The 23,476-nt window shown below is 48.5% G+C and overlaps 1 protein-coding gene across 1 annotated transcript in view; it reads left to right on the top strand.

The window, feature by feature from the left end:
* Positions 1 to 23,476, top strand: part of LOC138249261 (apovitellenin-1-like) — a 136,417-nt gene that overhangs the window by 5,679 nt on the left and 107,262 nt on the right. The window contains exon 2 of the mRNA XM_069203230.1: positions 19,961 to 20,078. Coding sequence (XP_069059331.1) covers positions 20,021 to 20,078 — 58 coding nt within the window. The 5' untranslated portion in view covers positions 19,961 to 20,020. The remainder of the gene's footprint in view (positions 1 to 19,960; positions 20,079 to 23,476) is intronic.

Raw genomic sequence — 23,476 nt, 5'->3', positions numbered from 1 at the left:
CAGAATTGAGAATATGTTGTAGACTAAACAGGAGAGTGTGTTTTTTTCCAGTTTCTGAGAGGATGAACTCATAATAGTCAGATTTAAGCACAGACATAATAGTCTGAAATTTTATTTCCAAGTATACTCCACCTGAATCAGCCCATTCTTATTGGGGTCCATAGACCCTATCCCCTGTAATTTGATCACAGGTCATAATTTTTTAACCCCTTCGCTGCCAGGCCTTTTCCCCCTCCTGTGCCGAGCCTTTTTTTGGCTATTTGGAGCAGTTCGCGCTTAGGCCCTCATAACTTTTTGTTCACATAAGCTACCCACGCCAAATTTGCGTCCTTTTTTTCCAACATCCTAGGGATTCTAGAGGTACCCAGACTTTGTGGGTTCCCCAGAAGGAGGCCAAGAAATTAGCCAAAAACCAGTGAAAATTTCGTTTTTTTTTTAAAAATGGGAAAAATGGGCTGCAGAAGAAGGCTTGTGGTTTTTTCCCTGAAAAGGGCATCAACAAAGGGTTTGCGGTGATAAAATCACCAGCTTCCCAGCTTTCAGGAACAGGCAGACTTGAATCAGAAAACCCAATTTTTCAACCCAATTTTGGCATTTTACTGGGACATACCCCATTTTTACGATTTTTTGTGTTTCAGCCTCCTTCCAGTCAGTGACAGAAATGGGAATGAAACCAACGCTGGATCCCATAAACCGCAACATTTCTGAAAAGTAGACAAAATTCTGAATTCAGCAAGGGGTAATTTGTGTAGATCCTACAAGGGTTTCCTACAGAAAATAACAACTGAAAAAGAAAAATATTGAAATTGAGGTGAAAAAAACATCAATTTTTCTCTAAGTTTTACTCTGTAACTTTTTCCTGCAATGTCAGATTTTCGAAAGCAATATACCGTTACGTCTGCTGGACTCTTCTGGTTGCGGGGATATATAGGGCTTGTAGGTTCATCAAGAACTCTAGGTACCCAGAGCCAATAAATGACCTGCACCCTGCAGTGGGTTTTCATTCTATGCCGGGTATACAGCAATTCATTTGCTGAAATATAAAGAGTAAAAAATAGCTATCAAGAAAACCTTTGTATTTCCAAAATGGGCACAAGATAAGGTGTTGAGAAGCAGTGGTTATTTGCACATCTCTGAATTCCGGGGTGCCCATACTAGCATGTGAATTACAGGGCATTTCTCAAATAGACGTCTTTTTTACACACTGTCTTATATTTGGAAGGGAAAAATGTAGAGAAAGACAAGGGGCAATAACACTTGTTTTGCTATTCTATGTTCCCCCAAGTCTCCCGATAAAAATGATACCTCACTTGTGTGGGTAGGCCTAGCGCCCATCACAGAAAACAGACCTGTTTTTAGCAAAGTGCCTACCTGTAGATTTTGGCCTCTAGCTCAGCCGCCACCTAGGGAAACCTACCAAACCTGTGCATTTCTGAAAACTAGAGACCTAGGGGAATCCAAGATGGGGTGATTTGTGTGGCTCGGACCAGGTTCTGTTACCCAGAATCCTTTGCAAACCTCAAAATTTGGCTAAAAAAACACATGTTCCTCACATTTCTGTGGCAGAAAGTTCTGGAATCTGAGAAGAGCCACAAATTTCCTTCCACCCAGCGTTCCCCCACGTCTCCCGATAAAAATGATACCTCACTTGTGTGGGTAGGCCTAGCGCCCGCGACAGGAAACGCCCCAAAGCGCAACGTGGACACATCACAGAAAATAGACCTGTTTTTAGCAAAGTGCCTACCTGTAGATTTTGGCCTCTAGCTCAGCCGCCACCTAGGGAAACCTACCAAACCTGTGCATTTCTGAAAACTAGAGACCTAGGGGAATCCAAGATGGGGTGATTTGTGTGGCTCGGACCAGGTTCTGTTACCCAGAATCCTTTGCAAACCTCAAAATTTGGCTAAAAAAACACATGTTCCTCACATTTCTGTGGCAGAAAGTTCTGGAATCTGAGAGGAGCCACAAATTTCCTTCCACCCAGCGTTCCCCCATGTCTCCCGATAAAAATGATACCTCACTTGTGTGGGTAGGCCTAGCGCCCGCGACAGGAAACGCCCCAAAGCGCAACGTGGACACATCACAGAAAATAGACCTGTTTTTAGCAAAGTGCCTACCTGTAGATTTTGGCCTCTAGCTCAGCCGCCACCTAGGGAAACCTACCAAACCTGTGCATTTCTGAAAACTAGAGACCTAGGGGAATCCAAGATGGGGTGAAATGTATGGCTCGGACCAGGTTCTGTTACCCAGAATCCTTTGCAAACCTCAAAATTTGGCTAAAAAAACACATGTTCCTCACATTTCTGTGGCAGAAAGTTCTGGAATCTGAGAGGAGCCACAAATTTCCTTCCACCCAGCGTTCCCCCACGTCTCCCGATAAAAATGATACCTCACTTGTGTGGGTAGGCCTAGCGCCCGCGACAGGAAACGCCCCAAAGCGCAACGTGGACACATCACAGAAAACAGACCTGTTTTTAGCAAAGTGCCTACCTGTAGATTTTGGCCTCTAGCTCAGCCGCCACCTAGGGAAACCTACCAAACCTGTGCATTTCTGAAAACTAGAGACCTAGGGGAATCCAAGGAGGGGTGACTGGCGGGCCTCGGACCAGGTTCTGTTACCCAGAATCCTTTGCAAAGCTCAAAAATTGGCTAAAAAAACACATGTTCCTCACATTTCTGTGGCAGAAAGTTCTGGAATCTGAGAGGAGCCACAAATTTCCTTCCACCCAGCGTTCCCCCACGTCTCCCGATAAAAATGATACCTCACTTGTGTGGGTAGACCTAGCGCTCGCGACAGGAAACGCCCCAAAGCTCAACGTGGACACATCACAGAAAACAGACCTGTTTTTAGCAAAGTGCCTACCTGTAGATTTTGGCCTCTAGCTCAGCCGCCACCTAGGGAAACCTACCAAACCAGAGCATTTCTGAAAACTAGAGACCTAGGGGAATCCAAGATGGGGTGATTTGTGTGGCTCGGACCAGGTTCTGTTACCCAGAATCCTTTGCAAACCTCAAAATTTGGCTAAAAAAACACATGTTCCTCACATTTCTGTGGCAGAAAGTTCTGGAATCTGAGAGGAGCCACAAATTTCCTTCCACCCAGCGTTCCCCCACGTCTCCCGATAAAAATGATACCTCACTTGTGTGGGTAGGCCTAGCGCCCGCGACAGGAAACGCCCCAAAGCGCAACGTGGACACATCACAGAAAACAGACCTGTTTTTAGCAAAGTGCCTACCTGTAGATTTTGGCCTCTAGCTCAGCCGCCACCTAGGGAAACCTACCAAACCTGTGCATTTCTGAAAACTAGAGACCTAGGGGAATCCAAGATGGGGTGATTTGTGTGGCTCGGACCAGGTTCTGTTACCCAGAATCCTTTGCAAACCTCAAAAATTGGCTAAAAAAACACATGTTCCTCACATTTCTGTGGCAGAAAGTTCTGGAATCTGAGAGGAGCCACAAATTTCCTTCCACCCAGCGTTCCCCCACGTCTCCCGATAAAAATGATACCTCACTTGTGTGGGTAGGCCTAGCGCCCGCGACAGGAAACGCCCCAAAGCGCAACGTGGACACATCACAGAAAACAGACCTGTTTTTAGCAAAGTGCCTACCTGTAGATTTTGGCCTCTAGCTCAGCCGCCACCTAGGGAAACCTACCAAACCTGTGCATTTCTGAAAACTAGAGACCTAGGGGAATCCAAGGAGGGGTGACTGGCGGGGCTCGGACCAGGTTCTGTTACCCAGAATCCTTTGCAAAGCTCAAAAATTGGCTAAAAAAAACACATGTTCCTCACATTTCTGTGGCAGAAAGTGCTGGAATCTGGGAGGAGCCACAAATTTCCTTCCACCCAGCGTTCCCCCAAGTCTCCCGATAAAAATGATACCTCACTTGCGTGGGTAGGCCTAGCGCCCGCGACAGGAAACGCCCCAAAGCGCAACGTGGACACCACCAAAATTTTGGAAGAAAACAGAGGTGTTTTTTGCGAAGTGACTACCTGTAGATTTTGGCCTCTAGCTCAGCCGGCACCTAGGGAAACCTACCAAACCTGTACATTTCTGAAAACTAGAGACCTAGGGGAATCCAAGGAGGGGTGACTGGCGGGGCTCGGACCAGGTTCTGTTACCCAGAATCCTTTGCAAAGCTCAAAAATTGGCTAAAAAAACACATGTTCCTCACATTTCTGTGGCAGAAAGTTCTGGAATCTGAGAGGAGCCACAAATTTCCTTCCACCCAGCGTTCCCCCACGTCTCCCGATAAAAATGATACCTCACTTGTGTGGGTAGGCCTAGCGCCCGCGACAGGAAATACCCCAAAGCGCAACGTGGACACATCACAGAAAACAGACCTGTTTTTAGCAAAGTGCCTACCTGTAGATTTTGGCCTCTAGCTCAGCCGCCACCTAGGGAAACCTATCAAACCTGTGCATTTCTGAAAACTAGAGACCTAGGGGAATCCAAGGAGGGGTGACTGGCGGGGCTCGGACCAGGTTCTGTTACCCAGAATCCTTTGCAAAGCTCAAAAATTGGCTAAAAAAAACACATGTTCCTCACATTTCTGTGGCAGAAAGTTCTGGAATCTGGGAGGAGCCACAAATTTCCTTCCACCCAGCGTTCCCCCAAGTCTCCCGATAAAAATTATACCTCACTTGCGTGGGTAGGCCTAGCGCCCGCGACAGGAAACACCCCAAAGCGCAACGTGGACACCACCAAAATTTTGGAAGAAAACAGAGGTGTTTTTTGCGAAGTGACTACCTGTAGATTTTGGCCTCTAGCTCAGCCGGCACCTAGGGAAACCTACCAAACCTGTACATTTCTGAAAACTAGAGACCTTGGGGAATCCAAGGAGGGGTGACTGGCGGGGCTCGGACCAGGTTCTGTTACCCAGAATCCTTTGCAAAGCTCAAAAATTGGCTAATAAAACACATGTTCCTCACATTTCTGTGGCAGAAAGTTCTGGAATCTGAGAGGAGCCACAAATTTCCTTCCACCCAGCGTTCCCCCACGTCTCCCGATAAAAATGATACCTCACTTGTGTGGGTAGGCCTAGCGCCCGCGACAGGAAACGCCCCAAAGCGCAACGTGGACACATCACAGAAAACAGACCTGTTTTTAGCAAAGTGCCTACCTGTAGATTTTGGCCTCTAGCTCAGCCGCCACCTAGGGAAACCTACCAAACCTGTGCATTTCTGAAAACTAGAGACCTAGGGGAATCCAAGGAGGGGTGACTGGCGGGGCTCGGACCAGGTTCTGTTACCCAGAATCCTTTGTAAAGCTCAAAAATTGGCTAAAAAAAACACATGTTCCTCACATTTCTGTGGCAGAAAGTGGTGGAATCTGGGAGGAGCCACAAATTTCCTTGCACCCAGCGTTCCCCCACGTCTCCCGATAAAAATGATACCTCACTTGTGTGGGTAGGCCTAGCGCCCGCGACAGGAAACGCCCCAAAGCGCAACGTGGACACATCACAGAAAATAGACCTGTTTTTAGCAAAGTGCCTACCTGTAGATTTTGGCCTCTAGCTCAGCCGCCACCTAGGGAAACCTACCAAACCTGTGCATTTCTGAAAACTAGAGACCTAGGGGAATCCAAGATGGGGTGATTTGTGTGGCTCGGACCAGGTTCTGTTACCCAGAATCCTTTTCAAAGCTCAAAATTTGGCAAAAAAAACACATGTTCCTCACATTTCTGTGGCAGAAAGTTCTGGAATCTGAGAGGGGCCACAAATTTCCTTCCACCCAGCGTTCCCCCACGTCTCCCGATAAAAATGATACCTCACTTGTGTGGGTAGGCCTAGCGCCCGCGACAGGAAACGCCCCAAAGCGCAACGTGGACACCACCAAAATTTTGGAAGAAAACAGAGTTGTTTTTTGCGAAGTGACTACCTGTAGATTTTGGCCTCTAGCTCAGCCGGCACCTAGGGAAACCTACCAAACCTGTACATTTCTGAAAACTAGAGACCTAGGGGAATCCAAGGAGGGGTGACTGGCGGGGCTCGGACCAGGTTCTGTTACCCAGAATCCTTTGCAAAGCTCAAAAATTGGCTAAAAAAAACACATGTTCCTCACATTTCTGTGGCAGAAAGTGCTGGAATCTGGGAGGAGCCACAAATTTCCTTCCACCCAGCGTTCCCCCAAGTCTCCCGATAAAAATGATACCTCACTTGCGTGGGTAGGCCTAGCGCCCGCGACAGGAAACGCCCCAAAGCGCAACGTGGACACCACCAAAATTTTGGAAGAAAACAGAGGTGTTTTTTGCGAAGTGACTACCTGTAGATTTTGGCCTCTAGCTCAGCCGGCACCTAGGGAAACCTACCAAACCTGTACATTTCTGAAAACTAGAGACCTAGGGGAATCCAAGGAGGGGTGACTGGCGGGGCTCGGACCAGGTTCTGTTACCCAGAATCCTTTGCAAAGCTCAAAAATTGGCTAAAAAAACACATGTTCCTCACATTTCTGTGGCAGAAAGTTCTGGAATCTGAGAGGAGCCACAAATTTCCTTCCACCCAGCGTTCCCCCACGTCTCCCGATAAAAATGATACCTCACTTGTGTGGGTAGGCCTAGCGCCCGCGACAGGAAATGCCCCAAAGCGCAACGTGGACACATCACAGAAAACAGACCTGTTTTTAGCAAAGTGCCTACCTGTAGATTTTGGCCTCTAGCTCAGCCGCCACCTAGGGAAACCTACCAAACCTGTGCATTTCTGAAAACTAGAGACCTAGGGGAATCCAAGGAGGGGTGACTGGCGGGGCTCGGACCAGGTTCTGTTACCCAGAATCCTTTGCAAAGCTCAAAAATTGGCTAAAAAAAACACATGTTCCTCACATTTCTGTGGCAGAAAGTGGTGGAATCTGGGAGGAGCCACAAATTTCCTTGCACCCAGCGTTCCCCCAAGTCTCCCGATAAAAATGATACCTCACTTGCGTGGGTAGGCCTAGCGCCCGCGACAGGAAACGCCCCAAAGCGCAACGTGGACACCACCAAAATTTTGGAAGAAAACAGAGGTGTTTTTTGCGAAGTGACTACCTGTAGATTTTGGCCTCTAGCTCAGCCGGCACCTAGGGAAACCTACCAAACCTGTACATTTCTGAAAACTAGAGACCTAGGGGAATCCAAGGAGGGGTGACTGGCGGGGCTCGGACCAGGTTCTGTTACCCAGAATCCTTTGCAAAGCTCAAAATTTGGCTAAAAAAACACATGTTCCTCACATTTCTGTGGCAGAAAGTTCTGGAATCTGAGAGGAGCCACAAATTTCCTTCCACCCAGCGTTCCCCCACGTCTCCCGATAAAAATGATACCTCACTTGCGTGGGTAGGCCTAGCGCCCGCGACAGGAAACGCCCCAAAGCGCAACGTGGACACATCTCAGAAAATAGACCTGTTTTTAGCAAAGTGCCTACCTGTAGATTTTGGCCTCTAGCTCAGCCGCCACCTAGGGAAACCTACCAAACCTGTGCATTTCTGAAAACTAGAGACCTAGGGGAATCCAAGATGGGGTGATTTGTGTGGCTCGGACCAGGTTCTGTTACCCAGAATCCTTTTCAAAGCTCAAAATTTGGCAAAAAAAACACATGTTCCTCACATTTCTGTGGCAGAAAGTTCTGGAATCTGAGAGGGGCCACAAATTTCCTTCCACCCAGCGTTCCCCCACGTCTCCCGATAAAAATGATACCTCACTTGTGTGGGTAGGCCTAGCGCCCGCGACAGGAAACGCCCCAAAGCGCAACGTGGACACCACCAAAATTTTGGAAGAAAACAGAGGTGTTTTTTGCGAAGTGACTACCTGTAGATTTTGGCCTCTAGCTCAGCCGGCACCTAGGGAAACCTACCAAACCTGTACATTTCTGAAAACTAGAGACCTAGGGGAATCCAAGGAGGGGTGACTGGCGGGGCTCGGACCAGGTTCTGTTACCCAGAATCCTTTGCAAAGCTCAAAATTTGGCTAAAAAAACACATGTTCCTCACATTTCTGTGGCAGAAAGTTCTGGAATCTGAGAGGAGCCACAAATTTCCTTCCACCCAGCGTTCCCCCACGTCTCCCGATAAAAATGATACCTCACTTGTGTGGGCAGGCCTAGCGCCCGCGACAGGAAACGCCCCAAAGCGCAACGTGGACACATCACAGAAAATAGACCTGTTTTTAGCAAAGTGCCTACCTGTAGATTTTGGCCTCTAGCTCAGCCGCCACCTAGGGAAACCTACCAAACCTGTGCATTTCTGAAAACTAGAGACCTAGGGGAATCCAAGATGGGGTGATTTGTGTGGCTCGGACCAGGTTCTGTTACCCAGAATCCTTTGCAAACCTCAAAATTTGGCTAAAAAAACACATGTTCCTCACATTTCTGTGGCAGAAAGTTCTGGAATCTGAGAGGAGCCACAAATTTCCTTCCACCCAGCGTTCCCCCACGTCTCCCGATAAAAATGATACCTCACTTGTGTGGGTAGGCCTAGCGCCCGCGACAGGAAACGCCCCAAAGCGCAACGTGGACACATCACAGAAAACAGACCTGTTTTTAGCAAAGTGCCTACCTGTAGATTTTGGCCTCTAGCTCAGCCGCCACCTAGGGAAACCTACCAAACCTGTGCATTTCTGAAAACTAGAGACCTAGGGGAATCCAAGGAGGGGTGACTGGCGGGGCTCGGACCAGGTTCTGTTTCCCAGAATCCTTTGCAAAGCTCAAAAATTGGCTAAAAAAACACATGTTCCTCACATTTCTGTGGCAGAAAGTTCTGGAATCTGAGAGGAGCCACAAATTTCCTTCCACCCAGCGTTCCCCCACGTCTCCCGATAAAAATGATACCTCACTTGTGTGGGTAGACCTAGCGCCCGCGACAGGAAACGCCCCAAAGCGCAACGTGGACACATCACAGAAAACAGACGTGTTTTTAGCAAAGTGCCTACCTGTAGATTTTGGCCTCTAGCTCAGCCGCCACCTAGGGAAACCTACCAAACCTGAGCATTTCTGAAAACTAGAGACCTAGGGGAATCCAAGATGGGGTGATTTGTGTGGCTCGGACCAGGTTCTGTTACCCAGAATCCTTTGCAAAGCTCAAAATTTGGCTAAAAAAACACATGTTCCTCACATTTCTGTGGCAGAAAGTTCTGGAATCTGAGAGGAGCCACAAATTTCCTTCCACCCAGCGTTCCCCCACGTCTCCCGATAAAAATGATACCTCACTTGTGTGGGTAGGCCTAGCGCCCGCGACAGGAAACGCCCCAAAGCGCAACGTGGACACATCACAGAAAACAGACCTGTTTTTAGCAAAGTGCCTACCTGTAGATTTTGGCCTCTAGCTCAGCCGCCACCTAGGGAAACCTACCAAACCTGTGCATTTCTGAAAACTAGAGACCTAGGGGAATCCAAGGAGGGGTGACTGGCGGGGCTCGGACCAGGTTCTGTTACCCAGAATCCTTTGCAAAGCTCAAAAATTGGCTAAAAAAACACATGTTCCTCACATTTCTGTGGCAGAAAGTTCTGGAATCTGAGAGGAGCCACAAATTTCCTTCCACCCAGCGTTCCCCCACGTCTCCCGATAAAAATGATACCTCACTTGTGTGGGTAGACCTAGCGCCCGCGACAGGAAACGCCCCAAAGCGCAACGTGGACACATCACAGAAAACAGACGTGTTTTTAGCAAAGTGCCTACCTGTAGATTTTGGCCTCTAGCTCAGCCGCCACCTAGGGAAACCTACCAAACCTGAGCATTTCTGAAAACTAGAGACCTAGGGGAATCCAAGATGGGGTGATTTGTGTGGCTCGGACCAGGTTCTGTTACCCAGAATCCTTTGCAAAGCTCAAAATTTGGCTAAAAAAACACATGTTCCTCACATTTCTGTGGCAGAAAGTTCTGGAATCTGAGAGGAGCCACAAATTTCCTTCCACCCAGCGTTCCCCCACGTCTCCCGATAAAAATGATACCTCACTTGTGTGGGTAGGCCTAGCGCCCGCGACAGGAAACGCCCCAAAGCGCAACGTGGACACATCACAGAAAACAGACCTGTTTTTAGCAAAGTGCCTACCTGTAGATTTTGGCCTCTAGCTCAGCCGCCACCTAGGGAAACCTACCAAACCTGTGCATTTCTGAAAACTAGAGACCTAGGGGAATCCAAGGAGGGGTGACTGGCGGGGCTCGGACCAGGTTCTGTTACCCAGAATCCTTTGCAAAGCTCAAAAATTGGCTAAAAAAAACACATGTTCCTCACATTTCTGTGGCAGAAAGTGCTGGAATCTGGGAGGAGCCACAAATTTCCTTCCACCCAGCGTTCCCCCAAGTCTCCCGATAAAAATGATACCTCACTTGCGTGGGTAGGCCTAGCGCCCCCGACAGGAAACGCCCCAAAGCGCAACGTGGACACCACCAAAATTTTGGAAGAAAACAGAGGTGTTTTTTGCGAAGTGACTACCTGTAGATTTTGGCCTCTAGCTCAGCCGGCACCTAGGGAAACCTACCAAACCTGTACATTTCTGAAAACTAGAGACCTAGGGGAATCCAAGGAGGGGTGACTGGCGGGGCTCGGACCAGGTTCTGTTACCCAGAATCCTTTGCAAAGCTCAAAAATTGGCTAAAAAAACACATGTTCCTCACATTTCTGTGGCAGAAAGTTCTGGAATCTGAGAGGAGCCACAAATTTCCTTCCACCCAGCGTTCCCCCACGTCTCCCGATAAAAATGATACCTCACTTGTGTGGGTAGGCCTAGCGCCCGCGACAGGAAATGCCCCAAAGCGCAACGTGGACACATCACAGAAAACAGACCTGTTTTTAGCAAAGTGCCTACCTGTAGATTTTGGCCTCTAGCTCAGCCGCCACCTAGGGAAACCTACCAAACCTGTGCATTTCTGAAAACTAGAGACCTAGGGGAATCCAAGGAGGGGTGACTGGCGGGGCTCGGACCAGGTTCTGTTACCCAGAATCCTTTGCAAAGCTAAAAAATTGGCTAAAAAAAACACATGTTCCTCACATTTCTGTGGCAGAAAGTTCTGGAATCTGGGAGGAGCCACAAATTTCCTTCCACCCAGCGTTCCCCCAAGTCTCCCGATAAAAATTATACCTCACTTGCGTGGGTAGGCCTAGCGCCCGCGACAGGAAACGCCCCAAAGCGCAACGTGGACACCACCAAAATTTTGGAAGAAAACAGAGGTGTTTTTTGCGAAGTGACTACCTGTAGATTTTGGCCTCTAGCTCAGCCGGCACCTAGGGAAACCTACCAAACCTGTACATTTCTGAAAACTAGAGACCTTGGGGAATCCAAGGAGGGGTGACTGGCGGGGCTCGGACCAGGTTCTGTTACCCAGAATCCTTTGCAAAGCTCAAAAATTGGCTAAAAAAACACATGTTCCTCACATTTCTGTGGCAGAAAGTTCTGGAATCTGAGAGGAGCCACAAATTTCCTTCCACCCAGCGTTCCCCCACGTCTCCCGATAAAAATGATACCTCACTTGTGTGGGTAGGCCTAGCGCCCGCGACAGGAAACGCCCCAAAGCGCAACGTGGACACATCACAGAAAACAGACCTGTTTTTAGCAAAGTGCCTACCTGTAGATTTTGGCCTCTAGCTCAGCCGCCACCTAGGGAAACCTACCAAACCTGTGCATTTCTGAAAACTAGAGACCTAGGGGAATCCAAGGAGGGGTGACTGGCGGGGCTCGGACCAGGTTCTGTTACCCAGAATCCTTTGTAAAGCTCAAAAATTGGCTAAAAAAAACACATGTTCCTCACATTTCTGTGGCAGAAAGTGGTGGAATCTGGGAGGAGCCACAAATTTCCTTGCACCCAGCGTTCCCCCAAGTCTCCCGATAAAAATGATACCTCACTTGCGTGGGTAGGCCTAGCGCCCGCGACAGGAAACGCCCCAAAGCGCAACGTGGACACCACCAAAATTTTGGAAGAAAACAGAGGTGTTTTTTGCGAAGTGACTACCTGTAGATTTTGGCCTCTAGCTCAGCCGGCACCTAGGGAAACCTACCAAACCTGTACATTTCTGAAAACTAGAGACCTAGGGGAATCCAAGGAGAGGTGACTGGCGGGGCTCGGACCAGGTTCTGTTACCCAGAATCCTTTGCAAAGCACAAAATTTGGCTAAAAAAACACATGTTCCTCACATTTCTGTGGCAGAAAGTTCTGGAATCTGAGAGGAGCCACAAATTTCCTTCCACCCAGTGTTCCCCCACGTCTCCCGATAAAAATGATACCTCACTTGTGTGGGTAGGCCTAGCGCCCGCGACAGGAAACGCCCCAAAGCGCAACGTGGACACATCACAGAAAATAGACCTGTTTTTAGCAAAGTGCCTACCTGTAGATTTTGGCCTCTAGCTCAGCCGCCACCTAGGGAAACCTACCAAACCTGTGCATTTCTGAAAACTAGAGACCTAGGGGAATCCAAGATGGGGTGATTTGTGTGGCTCGGACCAGGTTCTGTTATCCAGAATCCTTTTCAAAGCTCAAAATTTGGCAAAAAAAACACATGTTCCTCACATTTCTGTGGCAGAAAGTTCTGGAATCTGAGAGGGGCCACAAATTTCCTTCCACCCAGCGTTCCCCCACGTCTCCCGATAAAAATGATACCTCACTTGTGTGGGTAGGCCTAGCGCCCGCGACAGGAAACGCCCCAAAGCGCAACGTGGACACCACCAAAATTTTGGAAGAAAACAGAGGTGTTTTTTGCGAAGTGACTACCTGTAGATTTTGGCCTCTAGCTCAGCCGGCACCTAGGGAAACCTACCAAACCTGTACATTTCTGAAAACTAGAGACCTAGGGGAATCCAAGGAGGGGTGACTGGCGGGGCTCGGACCAGGTTCTGTTACCCAGAATCCTTTGCAAAGCTCAAAATTTGGCTAAAAAAACACATGTTCCTCACATTTCTGTGGCAGAAAGTTCTGGAATCTGAGAGGAGCCACAAATTTCCTTCCACCCAGCGTTCCCCCACGTCTCCCGATAAAAATGATACCTCACTTGTGTGGGTAGGCCTAGCGCCCGCGACAGGAAACGCCCCAAAGCGCAACGTGGACACATCACAGAAAATAGACCTGTTTTTAGCAAAGTGCCTACCTGTAGATTTTGGCCTCTAGCTCAGCCGCCACCTAGGGAAACCTACCAAACCTGTGCATTTCTGAAAACTAGAGACCTAGGGGAATCCAAGATGGGGTGATTTGTGTGGCTCGGACCAGGTTCTGTTACCCAGAATCCTTTGCAAAGCTCAAAATTTGGCTAAAAAAACACATGTTCCTCACATTTCTGTGGCAGAAAGTTCTGGAATCTGAGAGGGGCCACACATTTCCATCCACCCAGCGTTCCCCCACGTCTCCCGATAAAAATGATACCTCACTTGTGTGGGTAGGCCTAGCGCCCGCGACAGGAGACGCCCCAAAGCGCAGCGTGGACACATCACATTTTTTCATTGAAAACAGTGCATACCTGTAGTTTTTGGCCTGTAGCTCAGCCAGCACCTAGGGAAACCTACCAAACCTGTGCATTTCTGAAAACTAGAGACCTAGGGGAATCCAAGATGGGGTGACTTGAGGGGCTCTGACCAGGTTCTGTTACCCAGAATCCTTTCCAAACCTCAAATTTTGGCAAAAAAACGCATTTTTCACACATTTCGGTGACAGAAAGTTCTGGAATCTGAGTGGAGCCACAAATTTCCTTCCACCCAGCGTTCCCCCAAGTCTCCCGATAAAAATGATACCTCACTTGTGTGGGTGGGCCAGGTGCCTCCAACAGAATAAGGCCCAAAACTTGTAGAGATACAGGGGATAGTACTGCGAGTTTATAAGGACATATTCTTTTATACATCTTTAGACTGACTCTGCTTTGGGGACCCACATACGTGAGGTGTCATTTTATTTGGGAGACTGAGGGGAACACTGGGGAGTAGGAATTTTGTGCTGGAGTGGTGATCGTACGAAGAAAAGTCAGGAAAATATGCTTTTTTTAAGCACATTTTGAGGTTTACAGAGGAGTCTGGGTAAGAAAATGTTGGGGGATCCACGCAAGCCACTCCTCCCTGTACTCCTTGGGGTGTCTAGTTTTAAAAATTGTCTGGGTTTGGTAGGTTTCCCTAGATGAAGGCCGCACACAGGACCAAAAACATAGGTGCCCTCTCCCCCCCCAAACACAGGTAGTTTTGTAATATATCGTTTTGATGTGCCCACATACGTCCGTGATGTGCCAAACACTAAAATTTTGAAAAGAAACACACTTAGGTTATGTGAAAAAGACCCCTCACCCACCAACCAAGTTGGTGGCATGCTTCATCATCGGGGTCCCACCTGAGGCACCTAGCGTGTCATAGGTGTGCTGCGACGCCTGATTACAGCGGAGCAGGTTTGGTCATTTTTACCACACATACTGGTTGGATTTGGCACGAGGGTGAGTGATGGTTCAGTGGATCAAATTTTACTAACAAGAGCTTTCACAAAAATGAAAAGCACTGTTAGTAACTGAAAGGCAAAAAACTGAACCAATGACTCACAGCTCGTGAGCTGTAAAGCCGCGACAAGGCACCAACCGCTTTACAGTCCATTCACACAACTTTCATACATGACACACACAAGGCCATTCACACCGCCAGCCACGGGCCCAGCACATTACAACACTCACATCGACAGACAGCGCCACTCAAGGGCCCATCACTTACATACGCCCACATGCCTGATACAACAATCACACCAGCTGATGGGAGTGTGTGGACTGGTGTTTGGCTGGCAGTGTGTTGCAGTAGCCAACATCAAGTCAATATGTACAGTCTCAGCCAAGCCCCACTCCACACACAATGGCATCATATATATATATTTTTTTTAAACAGAGGAACCCCTAACTAAGTAGAAAGAATTACAAAACAACAAACACAAAAGCTCTAACTAAGAACATGACAGAAATGCTAACCATGAAACTAAACACATGAAAATACAAAACAGACATGAGTTTACACTCATGGTTGTTCCCAGAAATTCTTCTGGGTGTGGTAATTCTTAAAACAAGCACCGACACACAGCCCAGGCTTTGAAGGACAATCTGGGCAGTACATTCGAGACTCCCTCCGGATACCTCTTCGAAAACACACTCTACATTTCTTAGCTGGAAAGTCTTTTTTGGGTGTGGGAGGAATGTGCTCAGCAAAGTGGCGATCTTTCAATCTAGCCACATCCTCCACCACTGCTTCTCTAGGAACTCTGGCCTGTTCCACCACAATAAGGCTCTCTATCACTGACTCCTGAAATTTCACAAATGTCATCTTTGAGTCTGGAGACCTATCCCTAAACACAATAAAAGCATTGAAGGTTGCTAAGTGGAAGAGGTGAAGTGCTAACTTCTTAAACCAAACATAAGACTTACGAATAGCAGTATAAGGTTCCAACCTCTGGTCAACTCTATCTACACCTCCCATGTGCTTATTATAATCTAAAATGCACACAGGTTTGCGCACTTCAGCAACCTGGCCCCAAACAGTCACAGGGGAAGTACTCTCATCATGGATGGTACTTAGCATGTAGACATCCCTCTTGTCTGAAAATTTCAAAGCTAGCAGCTCCTCGTTCCGCAAGGCACAGCACTGTCCCCTCTCAAGTTTTTTACAGACAAGCTCCCTTGGATAGCCTTTCCGGTTAGAACGGATTGTGCCACAAGCAACTGTGTCCACTCTAAACAATTCCTTGAACAACTGCACACCAGTGTAGAAGTTATCTACATACAAATGGTGACCTTTGTTGAACAGTCGTCTACCAAGATCCCACACTATTTTCTCAGTAACTCCAAAAGTGGGAGGACAACCAGGGGGGTCAATATTGGAATCCCTACCAGTGTACACACGGAAACTATACACATATCCTGTCCTACTTTCAGACAGCATATACAATTTAATTCCATATCGTGCCCTTTTGCTAGGAATGTACTGCCTAAAAACCAAACGACCCTTGAAGAGGACCAAAGACTCGTCCACACTTATCTCTTTGCCTGGAACATAGACCTCCGAAAACCGATCTACAAAATGATCAAGGACAGGCCTAATCTTAAAAAGACGGTCAGAATCTGGGTGATCTCGTGGCAAGGCTAATGCATTGTCAACAAAATGCAGCATCCTAAGAAGAAGCAAATACCGATTACGACTCATGGTAGCTGGAAATATAGCTGTTGCCATCAAGGGACTAGTAGACCAATAAGAAGCCAGTGACGGCTTCCTTATCAACCCCATCAAAAAAGTCAAACCCAAAAACTGTTTTATCTCCTCCAAATTTGAGGGAATCCACTGGGCAGCTCTAGAGTGTGGTCTAAGTCTAGCAGCGTTGTCCCTCAAATGCTGCTCCGCATACAAATTAGTCTGCTCAACAATCTCTTCCAAAAACACATCATCCATGAATAACTCAAAGAAATTGATAGGCATAAAGTTCTCTGTATTGGCGTTACACCCCGGGAGACCAGTAAAGGCAGGCAACTCTGGCTGCTCCATGTTTGGGGCAACCCAGACATCAGGTCTTCTAACGGGAAACCTTTCAGCCCCAGGTTGCTGCACTATTGGCACATCAATGTCCTCCTCTAAAACAGAACCTTCATCTGCACTGAGTGTGGCTTCATCATCAGAAGATTCCCCTCCAACAGAAACATCACTGCCAGAATCTCTGACTTCCTCCTCTGCCTCAGATGCAGAGTCCGTCTCATAGTCATGATCAGACTGTGACTCAAAAAGCATACCAACCACCTGCTGAGCGGTCATCCTACGGCTAGCCATGATCTCTCCTGCTAAAATTAACTGGACAAATTCACCACCAACAACCAGCACTGTGTAAGACAAGTAACAAAGTGTAGCTTTGTTAGTAAGAGTTACAAACTCAAAAATTATACCGCTCACTTGCCTGAAAAAGCTTGATTCACCAGCAACTACACAGCAATCACCAATGATATCCTACTAAAAAGAAAGAAAGAAAGGCAAATTAGAAATAAGACAAAACAAATATCATTGTGCACAAACCTAAGGACAATTTCACACACAATCCTGCATTTAGTACACCCCCTACAAACATGTCATTCATGCATGGCAACAATACTCCTTTGGAGTAAATTGTTTTTACTTACCTAAAACATGCAACTGTGCAAACTGCAGGTCAACCACCGCCAAAACCGCAAGGAGCCACAGCAAATAAAGCAAAAGCTTTGAACTAGAACAAAAAGGAGGAAAACATTTATTATCACAAATGCAAAGACTTCTTCAGTTGACAAACACCCCACCATCAAACATTTTAGAAATTGGTGCCTAAGTGGATTCTGCCATAGGGGCAGATGGGCCTACTAAAAAAATAGGCCTGTCTGCCCCAAGGAAGCCAAAAAATACCTTTAGTACTGTGTCCCCATGGAGAGCGACCCTTGCCAAAGGGGACAGCCCTCAAACAAAAAAAAACAAAAAAAACACACACAACACTATCCCTGGTGCCTAAGTGGCTTCTGCCCCCTTGGGGGCAGGTGGGCCTAAGAAAATAGGCCCATCTGCCCCCAGGGGGTGTAGAAATGGCCAACAGGTCAATGCCCCCCTTGGGGGGGCGCCCCGTGACCAAGGGGACGCCCCGCCACAAAAATAAACAAATAAAAAAAAATCCCTGGCGTTCTAGTGGTTTCTGCCCCCCTTGGGGGCAGATCAGCCTAAAAATAATAGGCTGATCTGTCTCCAAGGGGTGCAGAAATGGCCTGGGTACATGTGCCCCCAAAGTGGGGGGCGACCCTTGCCCAAGCCCCCCCCCATCCACTAACACACACACACACACACACTATCCCTGGTGTCTACGTGGCTTCTGCCCCCCTTGGGGGCAGGTGCGTCTAGAAAAATAGGCCCATCTGCCCCCGGGGGGGCAGAAATGGCCAACAGGTCAATGCCCCCCTTGGGGGGGCGCCCCGTGCCCAAGGGGACGCCCCCCCACAAAAATAAACACATAAAAAAAAACCCCTGGCGTTCTAGTGGTTTCTGCCCCCCTTGGGGGCAGATCAGCCTAAAAATAATAGGCTGATCTGTCTCCAAGGGGTGCAGAAATGGCCTGGGTACATGTGCCCCCAAAGTGGGGGGCGACCCTTGCCCAAGCCCCCCCCCATCCACTAACACACACACACACTACACCTGGTGTCTACGTGGCTTCTGCCCCCCTTGGGGGCAGGTGCGACTAGAAAAATAGGCCCATCTGCCCCCAGGGGGGGCAGAAATGGCCAACAGGTCAATGCCCCCCTTGGGGGGGCGCCCCGTGCCCAAGGGGACGCCCCCCCACAAAAATAAACACATAAAAAAAAACCCTGGCGTTCTAGTGGTTTCTGCCCCCCTTGGGGGCAGATCAGCCTAAAAATAATAGGCTGATCTGTCTCCAAGGGGTGCAGAAATGGCCTGGGTACATGTGCCCCCAAAGTGGGGGGCGACCCTTGCCCAAGCCCCCCCCCATCCACTAACACACACACACACTATCCCTGGTGTCTACGTGGCTTCTGCCCCCCCTTGGGGGCAGGTGGGTCTAGAAAAATAGGCCCATCTGCCCCCAGGGGGGGCAGAAATGGCCAACAGGTCAATGCCCCCCTTGGGGGGGCGCCCCGTGCCCAAGGGGACGCCCCCCCCACAAAAATAAACACATAAAAAAACATCCCTGGCGTTCTAGTGGTTTCTGCCCCCCTTGGGGGCAGATCAGCCTAAAAATAATAGGCTGATCTGCCCTCAAGGGGGGCAGAAATGGCCCTAAAAGACATGCCCCCCAAAGGGGAGCGACCCTTGCCCAAGGGGGCGCCCCCCCATTCACTACACACACAATCCCTGGTGCCTAAGTGGCTTCTGCCCCCCTTGGGGGCAGATGGACCTAAAAAAAATAGGCCGATCTGCCCCCAAGGGGGGCAGAAAAGGCCAACAGTTCTCTGCCCCCTTGGGGGGGGCGCCCCTTGCCCAAGGGGGCACCCCCCCCAACATAAATGCACAGAAAATATAAATCCCTGGTGATCCAGTGGTTTCTGCCCCCCTTGGGGGCAGATCCGCCTAAAAAGTAGGCCAATCTGCCCCCAAGGGGGGCAGAAATGGCCGTAACTAATTGCCCCCACAAGGGGAGCGACCCTTGCCCAAGGGGCCGCTCCCCGCAAACAAGAAAGGGTGAAGAACAGCAACAAAAAAAAAATCCCTGGTGTCTAGTGGGCATTCCTGCTGCCCGATCGCAATGCGATCGGGCAGCAGGAATGCTCAAAGAGACACCGGGGGAAAGGAAAAGCCTTTCCTTTCCCCCGGTGCCTCTTTAGCCCAAACCCCCCACCCACCGGGAAGAGGAACTCACCTCTTCTCTCCACGCCGCACAGGAAGCAAATGGCTTCCTGTGCGGCGAAATCCCCATAATGAAGTCAGCGCGCGATCGCGCGCTGACGTCATTATGGGGGGGTGGGGGGGGTCGGGGGTGGAAGGGGAAGGGCTTCCCCTTCCATCCCTGACTTTGGGGGGTGGGGGGAAGCACACAGAGGGAGCGAGAGCGCTCCCTCTGGGCTGTGTGCCGAGGACGTAGTGGTTACGTCCTCGGCACAGCAGCACTGTGCCGCAGGACGTAACCACTACGTCCGCGGCACAGAAGGGGTTAATCTTTCAATGACTAACATTGCATCTGTAGCAGAATGGACATGCCAATCTTCACTGTAAAAAGAGATACAAGTGGTTTGATAACCTACTTGATGTCTCTCCTAATCGAAAATAGCCCATAACAACGGTTCAACCAGATATTTGATCATTGCAAAATAACCAAATTGCCAAGTGACAGTTACATTGGAAATATTAATTTCTGGGTCATCTATATTGTCTGGTCTGCATCCTTGCTACTTATCTACTCATTCACCAAGCTCTAAAATGAAAGTGAAGGTATAAAATAGTGTAAAATGCAAATAACCCACTTTAGTGTTCCTAAAATGATACCAGTAGAAAACGGGTATTTCTTTTACTTCTGACTTCACACCTGTTCTCTTATTTTCCTATTGCAGTGGCAACACCTTCTTCAGTCTTAGCTCTTGGCATCATTTGTCGCACTAGAAGACTGAACCATGTATTCCAAGACTTTAGCTGTGACTCTCATCCTGCTTATTGGCACAACCCTTTCAGGTTGGTTCTAAAAATGTTTCCAAAATTGCTAATGGTTTGAAACTTTGGAAAAATGAATATATACTAAGGGCCTATTTACAAGTTTGCTGGGTCCGAGGACTGCCAGACCTGCGGTGGTGATTGGACTGCCACATACCTTGCAGTCAGACTGCCAGATTACTACCCTGGTGGTCAGACTGCCAGGGGACCGCCGCCACCGCCAGGATCATGGATCCCGACGGGGTGGCGGAGGATGGAGTCGTGGCCAGCCACAGCGATGCTGAGTTCAGCTGTGCAGACAGTGTGCTTGCCAAAGGTGCTGTTGTTCCACAGCATTGGCCTCGGGTCCCTTGAGGGAGCCAATGTCGTTGCACTATTTCCACCGGTCTGACCAGTAAAAATGTCATAATACGATGTTGCCGCTTGTCAGCCAGGTTGTAATATGACTGACTGGAGGGGAGCCTGCCGGTATGAAAGCAGCCACCTCCCCGCAGCTTTGGAGGTTGGCTCATCCAACTGCTGAAGTCGTGATGAAGCCCTAAGTAACTTCACACCCCGATTTCTTCCTTGTTATTGCTTCGTCCCCTCCCTTCTAAAATCTCCTCTATTTTCTGTCAATGGTTCTTAATCTTGTTCGGTTTTGGATGTGCTACAGCTACAATTATTTGGAATCTATTATACAAAGTTGCAATGTACTGTGCTCACTTACTGTGGACGGGTGGTGCATAACTTGACTCTCAACAGCCTTTCTACCCAGATGTAGGGGGTATTCACACTGTCTATTTTGTAATATGTTATCTAGTACTAAATTGTACTACTCATGAACTACATAGTGCTATTCACTAACCGTACAGGCAGAGATCTCCGCATCCCATATCTTTTTGATGCTGAGATCTCCACCACAGTGCTTGAGATGTGGTGGTGATCTTTGCACATGCACACCTACATTTTAGTAGTAGATGTGGGAGGGTCAAAGGGGATTGGCCAGAAAATGAGAACTACTTAGTACAAAATAGAAAGGGTTTAAGGAAATTTATGGAGGGGGTGCAAAAGGACAATTTCTTTAGGGTATACTGTTCCGATAAAGGCTTCAAGGGCTTCAAGGGAAGTGGACTAGGGCTAGATGAATCAGTCGCTTGATCACTCTCAGCAAGTAAGTGTCCTCACTTTGAATGGCATAAATTGCAACATATGATTTACAATGCTTGATCCCCATGGCCAACTGTGCTTTTCCAGCTGGAGCATTTTTATTCCTTCCTTACGTACCCTTGTGTTTACTGTTAGCTATCCTGGGACAGGGCCATCCATCCCGGTTCCTGGAAGACAGCAAGGTACTCGACACCTCCCAATCCGGATTCCGCAGAAACCACAGCACTGAGACTGCACTCATTGCTGCCACAGACGACATTAGGACCATGCTCGACGAAGGAGAAACAGCAGCACTCATCCTCCTGGACCTCTCTGCAGCTTTCGACATGGTATGTCATCACACTCTCCGCACACGCCTACACAACGCTGGAATCCGCAACAAGGCACTTGACTGGATCTCGTCATTTTTCTCAGGCAGAACCCAGAGAGTCCGCCTCCCACCGTTCCTGTCAGAAGCTTCCAGAATAATCTGTGGAGTTCCCCAAGGATCTTCGCTCAGCCCCTCGCTCTTCAACGTTTACATGCCCCCCCTCGCCAACATCGCACGAACCCACCACATCAACATAGTTTCCTATGCAGACAACACTCAGCACATCCTCTCCCTCACAAAAGACCCTACAACTGCAAAGAACAACCTCCACAATGGACTTCACGCCATCGCCAGCTGGATGGAATCAAGCCACCTCAAGTTAAACACAGACAAGAAAGAAATCCTCATCTTTGGCACCAACCCCTCAACTTGGAATGACTCCTGGTGGCCCACCTCCCTAGGAACAGCGCACTCACCCACCACCCACGCACGCAACCTAGGCTTCATCTTGGACTCCACACTCAGCATGACTCAGCAGGTCAATGCCATCTCCTCTTCCTGCTACAACACTCTCCGTATGCTCCGCAAAATCTTCAAGTGAATTCCAGTCGAAACCAGGAAAACTGTCACCCACGCCCTGGTCAGCAGCCGATTGGACTACGGAAACGCCCTATATCCAGGAATAACAACCAAACTCCTAACAAAACTGCAAAGAATCCAGAACGCATCCACCCGCCTCATTCTGAACATCCCACTCTGTGACCACATTTCCCCCCACCTCAGAGACCTTCACTGGCTACCAGTGTCAAAGAGGATCACCTTCAAGCTCCTCATCCATGCACACAAGGCCCTCCACAACACAGGCCCAGCCTACCTCAACGACAGACTCACCTTCCACACCCCCACCCGCAATCTTCTCTCCGCCAGCCTCGCCCTCGCCTCCATCCCCCGCATCCGCCGCACCACCGCCGGAGGAGGATCCTTCTCTCACCTAGCCGTCAAGACCTGGAACTCCCTACCGCTCCACCTTCGCCAGACCCAAGACCTCTTGACATTCAGGAAACGCCTCAAGACATGGCTCTACGACCAGTAGCTCCCCCCCCCAGCACCTTGAGACCCTAAGGGGTGATTAGTGCGCTCTATAAATCCTTGATTGATTGATTGATAGAATGCCCAATGGGACCATTCCCTAATTTAGGAGGGTAAGAAAGAGGCTACTGCTACCACATTGGAATGTGTTTGTATTGATTAGACATATTCTCCCACCCTTTGCCACCAAGCAAGAAGTCTTGATAGCATGCATGATATTACATTTTGTGCATGTGTTACAAGAACTCACTTATTACCAATCCAAGCATGTTTCTTAAATGCATGCAGAATCAGCACTGCCTGTGCTGCATTTGTTTAATTGTTATATGCTTTGTTTGTCTACATTTTTCTAACAGGTCACTAGAACTGAAATCTCAACCTGCACATAGGAGCGTAAGGATGGTGGTGTTCTTCACAGAGTTGGGGACCATGTTCCATTACAAATCAGAATCCCCACACACAGCAAAGATTAGGTATTCTTTGATATGGTTATGATGAAATGACACTTGATCCTACTGGGCAGCAGAGGTATGAAACATGTCAACCAAAAATTATTATTGATTTAATTTCACATTTTTCCATTACCAGAGACTGGGTATTCATAGTAGAAACTGGAACCATAATTTTTCCTAGTTTCTGACGCTTCTTGTAGTCTTGACATAGACTCTTTATCCCCCTAGTAAACAGACTCCATAGTCTCGATAGTCAATTTTAACTCATTTCATTCCAATCTTCCTACACTAGCACTGGCATTCACCCATATACTCAGTGCTTCTTAGGCAAATAAAAAGATTGCTGGCAAAGTGCTCCCTTGAAGGGCCTATGAGGCATTGTAGTGCCAACCCAACGAGGAGCAGGCACAATGATGAAG

This window comes from Pleurodeles waltl, chromosome 8, assembly GCF_031143425.1.
Source record: "Pleurodeles waltl isolate 20211129_DDA chromosome 8, aPleWal1.hap1.20221129, whole genome shotgun sequence".
NCBI lineage: Eukaryota > Metazoa > Chordata > Amphibia > Caudata > Salamandridae > Pleurodeles > Pleurodeles waltl.
Note: the sequence above shows the minus strand (reverse complement) of the source record. Positions and strands in the feature narration are given on the sequence as shown.